General features: G+C 42.8%; 1 protein-coding gene across 1 annotated transcript in view; it reads right to left on the bottom strand.

The window, feature by feature from the left end:
* Positions 1-1,546: 1,546 nt before the first annotated feature.
* Positions 1,547-6,000, bottom strand: part of KLF7 (KLF transcription factor 7) — a 77,010-nt gene continuing 72,556 nt past the window's right edge. The window contains exon 5 of the mRNA XM_053363222.1: positions 1,547-4,523. Within this exon, the coding sequence (XP_053219197.1) occupies positions 4,472-4,523 (52 nt within the window). The 3' untranslated portion in view covers positions 1,547-4,471. The remainder of the gene's footprint in view (positions 4,524-6,000) is intronic.

Below are 6,000 nucleotides of genomic sequence, written 5' to 3'. Positions count from 1 at the left end.
CAAATTCAAAATCAAAGCTATGCAGCAGCAGGATGGACACCCATTGCTACATTCATGAAGCTCCCTCTGCACTAAATCAATGCATGGGACACCCCACCCCCACCCCCAATTGCCTGTCATCTCTATGGCAGGACAGCTGGCTTGTGGGGAAGCTTTGGGGAATCTCAGAGATCGGGGCCTGCAAATGCAAAATGGATAGTATGCTGATCCTTAATTCGCTTGGGGTTTCACCAGCTTGGGTGATCTGGCGGTCAATGTATTTTAATTGAAAAACAAAATGAGTAGGCCAATCTTACATTTCTGAATCCAAAAATGTCACATATAAGCATTTAAAAGAAAGAAAACACAACACTACTGCCTGCATTTGCAATCAGAACAGGTAATAAATACATTCTTGATATGTTCCTCCTTCCATCCTATTTTTTTTGGGGGGGGGAGGGATGAAATTGCTCTTCTCCCCTTAAAAAGAAAAAAGAAAATAAAGAGAGAGAATGCCAGATTCTAAGTGGTAAAAGGTGTTTCATGCCAAATCTTGCCACTTCAAATGAAGACATTATATATACTGTATAAAAAAACATAAATACAACAAGAAGAGATAATAAGCTTAGGGCCACTTTATCACCATTCAGAAAAAATACAAGGAACCTCACTGTGCCCACTATAGGTTGGGAGAGAAAATAGAGAGTTGTCTTTCAAGTCAAATTTTAACAGGGGATCCACCAGAGACCAGCAGTCTTGCATACTAGCGCACTGAGAATTGAGAGGCAGAAGCAACGAGAACGTTTGCCCCTTCTCCTGCCTTGCTGCTCCTTAACTGTGTGCCTCTCTCTACCAGTGTGATTCAGGCAGTGCTCTGAAATATTGATGGCCAACTGGAATGCAACGAGTCCTCGCCCCACCTGGGCCCTTCCTGTGTTTTTGCCTCCCATGCCTTCTTGTGCTGGATTAGGAGACCAGGTGATGCCCAGCTCCCTCTCGTATTGAGAGCACTGCACAAAGAGCAGCCCCAGGACCAAAGACGTCCACCATTGCCAATGAAGCAAGAAAGCCCTCTCCTTAAAGAAAAAAATAAATCCCAACTTCTACAGGACAGCGTAGTGAAGGTGAAATGGGGCAAGTGCCGAAATCAAGTTCTCGAACTATTTACAAACTCTCCATTTCAATTTCTTCAGGATTTGTAATATGGAAAAAGGAAACCCCTCAAAAGCATGGCAAACTGTTGTGATGGCACATCCATCAGGCATGGTTCACAGGTGAAAAAGTCAGAGGTTGCAGCACCTAAGTGATGACCAAGGGGAGGGAGCAACCAGGTAGCCTCCGTGGTGGCAGCGGCCGCAAAGTGATGGTGACAGCACGGGGCTCAGATTCTGACTGGCCAGCAGTAGTGTTTGAGCCACTGATGCCATGGGTCCATGTTGGGTGCAGTCTGCCAATTAACAGTTGCATGGTTGGAACCTAGTATTCCTCTCCCCTATCTTGCAATCCCCGCCATTAAAGTCACCCGGGTTACTCCTTCTTTAAGTCACTGCAGAGTAGCAGCAGCCTCTTTCTTCCTCGCTCAACACTTGGGCTGGCTTTACATATTTACTCAGAAGCACATCTTATTTATTTCAAGGAGGTCATACTTTCCAATGGGTGTGCTTTTTCAGACCACTAACTTTGTGAAGCCATTAGACAGGGGGACCAGTTTAGGGTTCTGATCTGCTGCAAAAGGGCAGGCATTGAAGATTTCACATTCTGAAGCAGAGATGTTAAGCGAGACCACAAATGACACTGGGGAAGTAAATCAACATTGTTCTTTTCCATACCCTTATTTCCCCCCTCCCACCCACATTGAATTATTTAAAATACAGGCTTATATTAAATTTGTCACCAAGTCTTATAGATGATCTCTAAGAATTCTAGAGGCAATAGGATTTAACAACATTTCAGATGACGACATTCATGGATATTGGTACCCAATGATTACTGTGATGACAGATATGTGTGCAGATTATGTAGGATGCTACAAGAATAATTTCTTGGACAGTATAGATTTTTCAGCTAACACACTGTCTGGATGTTCCGTCATCCACCTCAGCTGATAGTCTAAAACTGCCATACAATATTCAAATAACGAGCTACAAGGCTCTCAAATGCCCACTCAACCCCTGGGTGGAATAGAAAATATGTGAACACAGATACAGAGAACTACAAGATTGTCAGCAAGCAGTGCTCCAATATTTTCTAAATCATAGCTAACCATAAATCTTTGGAATAAAACTTAGATCTCTCCTCCCTCATCCTTAAATGCTCTCGTTCTTTGCCCTCACACAGATGGTTAGATTTTGGTCCTTTTCACATCCCACTGTTAAAGGGCTGGGCCTTGTATCAGCACTGACAGCCACAGCGCCTGAAAGAACTCCGATGCAAAGAGAGTATTATTTGAAAACTCAGTTAAGTCTGACGAAATCAAAGATGGAAAGAAAGCCAAGAAGGCCAAGTGCTAAGAATCCCTGTGTCTGTACTTACATTATACAATTTTAGATATTCTGTATATAAAAAAGAACTTTTAAAGTTTTTGCATCCTAAACATAAATTAGGAAATTACTGAACAGTCGGCAAGTCAAAAAAACAGTCAAAAGGTTGGGCAGTGAGCTAGTTTAGAGAGTGGAAGAGCAGCAACCAAGGGAGAATCAACATGCCCATTTCATTTCTCGGCACATCTTGCACGGGTGGTCCTGCATTATTAACTATACACAACCATTCCCAATGACTAACTCTCCACCTGCATGAGAGATAGTTTGAAAAGGCAGTCTTTGGAATCAGTGCCAGCTCCAACTAACTAGAAGTAGACATCATGTATATATAGAATAGGGTGTGTATGTGTGTGTGTAAAGTACAGGGAAATTAATCCACTTTGAGTCACAACCATCAAATTATCTACAAGATTCAAAAGGTGAGCCTGATACCTCCATTGATCACTAAATGGTTCAACCATTGGTCAGTGTGGACCCATGTGTTTTCTATTTGTTATTTTTGCTTAAACTTGTCATTTGGTAGGAAGTCAGTGCTCACCAAAAGGCCAATCCCTTTCATTTAACCTTATCATGTCAGAAGAATGGGGAAGTCACATCACCTTGATAAATGGGAAAGGAGAACCTTAAGTAGGTTTCATCTTCAGAGCAAAAATGCTGCGTGGGGTTATTTTAACCGGAAGAGGTTCTCACTTTTCCATTCATGATGATCATCCTATTTCTACAAATCTGCTCAACCCAAAATATATCTTTTTGCAGGTGCCTGACACACAAATCAGTAACCAGGCTTTTGACTGGGTCAAAGGGTCAAAAGCGGCCTGAGCTGCTAACCAATCATCGTGGGTTGCAGCAAGCGTGCTCCCCACGGAGCAGAAGGAAAATCTGAAGTCATGCCTGAGTGACAGAATCCAAGACAGATATCCAGGTGAGTAAATGAGTTCTGATGAACATGGAGAAAAAGGTTCAAAGCTTCCAGAGAAGCTGTTGTTCAAGTTTTCATTAGGCAATTAAATAGAAAGTCCGAACTATGGCAATGTGGTGAAGGCTCCAAAGATATACTGTGGTGCTGCTCAGGGACATTGCTGGCCAACCACTGTGAAGTAACATCAGTAGTTTTCACAGTCCCCTAGTGCACATAATGTGCAATAACAAAACGTCAAAATTTAAGGAACGAAAAGCAAAGCCAAAACAAAAGAAAATATCCTTGACGAAGTCTATACCACCTCAAGCGAAAAAAGTAGGCGTGTCCCAGGTGTCACTGCACAGTCTACTGCCAATTTAAGGCCATTGGTATTGACTTGAAGGGATCTTGACAGCTCAGTTCTATAAAGAACCACCATAATCAGAGCAGGTCAAAGTGTCTGTGAGGAGCCTTGATGCATCGTTGTACATAAGGGAGTCTCGAAAACAAAAACAGAAAGGAACCAAGACATTAACGTTTTGGCTACCAAACTGGGATTTGGTTTTTCTAGGTCATTAGTTTCCCCTCCAAAATCCATTTAAAAAGAAAAGTTAGTGCTACAAATATGCAACTCCAAAAGTCATGTTCTCCATCCACTGTCATCCAAGTTGCATCGAGAAGCAAGTTACATTTCCTTCTCTTACTGCTGTTCACAGCGGCAGGGAATCCTCTCCCATTTGCTCTCATTTCCATTGGCAATAAACGGGGAACAAAAATCCTACGGTCCTGAAGTGCTGTAAGCACCATCCGTGTCTTTGCTGACATCTTCTTGCACCCCTTTCCTCCTCCTCCTCCTCCTAAGGTGTCATCTGCCTTCCAGTTGGGCAAGGTGTAGAGAAGACACATATGTAATTAAGTATAGCTGGGTGCATGACGGCATTTAGTGCATGGTTTGCGTACAGGTGATCAAGTTCTCTTCCTCTGAAAGGCAGCAAGAGACAGGCAGCTCCCCCCAGGTCTGTCTGCATCTGGGCCATGCTGAGAGATCTATTATTTAGATGTGCCTCTTCATATGGAGGGCAAGGTGATCAGATCTTGAAAAACACCTGCAGAAATAAATACAAAATATATATATATCAGGGTTGGGCAATAGAAAACATTTCTGATTTTGCACCTCTCTGTATCATCGTCAAACGGGATGGAAAACTCTCTGCTTACAGCTGCACCATAAAAAGGCAGAATTTGCAAAGCACCTGGTACGTGTTGAACACTCTAGAAATAATGTATGACTGTGAATCTTCCATGCATGCTTGAGCTCAGACTAAGCAAATAAAACACCAATTATGGGTTTTGATGTGGGTGTCTTTCTGCAACTCACAAATAGACATAGTTATGAGAAAAGGAATATAAGGGTTATTTCATTATATGGGATGTAACAAGCTGTATTTGTCCTAAATATGCCAACTCCTTTGGCCTCAAAGTGGAGATGAGCACTGCACCCCATAGCTGAATTTGACTGGACTTAACCACCCAGGGGTCCTTTACCTTTTCACCTTTATATATGTTTTTAATTTTTTGTATATTTATAATAATTAAAACACAGAGCACCAGAGGTGCAACCTTTTTTATTGGGCCAGTAAACAGGAGTCCAGTATGCTTTCATTTTCCAAGAACAGGAAGTGCATCACCTTCGTTGGCAGGAAGCAACACAGCTGTGTTATAACTCAAGTGCTAGAATAACTCGCTGTAGCTAGAATTTTCTATTAGCAGCAGCATATCAAATACGGCTAGGAGAAGCAATGCACCACCACCCAGTCTGTAAAATCCCGACAAAGCCACACAGTCTAGCTATTAGCCATGCCACAACAAACAGCAGTTTTGAATGGGTGCTTATAGTGGGTACAAACCACTCATTTTAGAGCTAAACTTTACTCCTAAGAAATAATATATTTGATTTTTCAATAGAGGCTGGTCATATTTATATCGGGTGGGGGAGACCTTGGGTGCTCCCGACGATTCTGAACTACAACTCCCATCAGCCCTAGCCAATGGCAGGAGATTATGGGAGTTGTAGTTCAGCAACATCTGGAGGGCCCAGAGCTTCCCTACACCTGATTCATATGAAGAAAGAGAGTTTGGACTTGATACCCCACCTTTCACTCCCCTTAAGGAGTCTCAAAGTGGCTAACAATCTCCTTTTTCCCTTCCTCCCCCACAACAAACACTCTGTGAGGTGAGTGGGGCTGAGAGACTTCGGAGAAGTGTGACTGGCCCAAGGTCACCCAGCAGCTGCATGTGGAGGAGCGGAGACGCGAACCCGGTTCACCAGATTACGAGTCAAGCGCTCTTAACCACTACACCACGCTGGCTCTCTTTTAAGGGGAAAATCCTGCTGTGTTTATGAATTTTATACTCATTCAGCCATTTTCATAGACCCATATAAGGCTGTATTTCAGGAAACCTAAAAAAGGTAGATCCACACCTTTATTTCCCACAAGGCGCCATTTCCCAGTAAAAACTTCCCTGTAGGAAGTAGGTCTTTGGAACAGTCCAAATCCATTACAGTCCCGTGCAAACCAGTGT

This window comes from Podarcis raffonei, chromosome 1 (assembly GCF_027172205.1).
Source record: "Podarcis raffonei isolate rPodRaf1 chromosome 1, rPodRaf1.pri, whole genome shotgun sequence".
In the NCBI taxonomy this organism is placed as follows: domain Eukaryota; kingdom Metazoa; phylum Chordata; class Lepidosauria; order Squamata; family Lacertidae; genus Podarcis; species Podarcis raffonei.
Note: the sequence above shows the minus strand (reverse complement) of the source record. Positions and strands in the feature narration are given on the sequence as shown.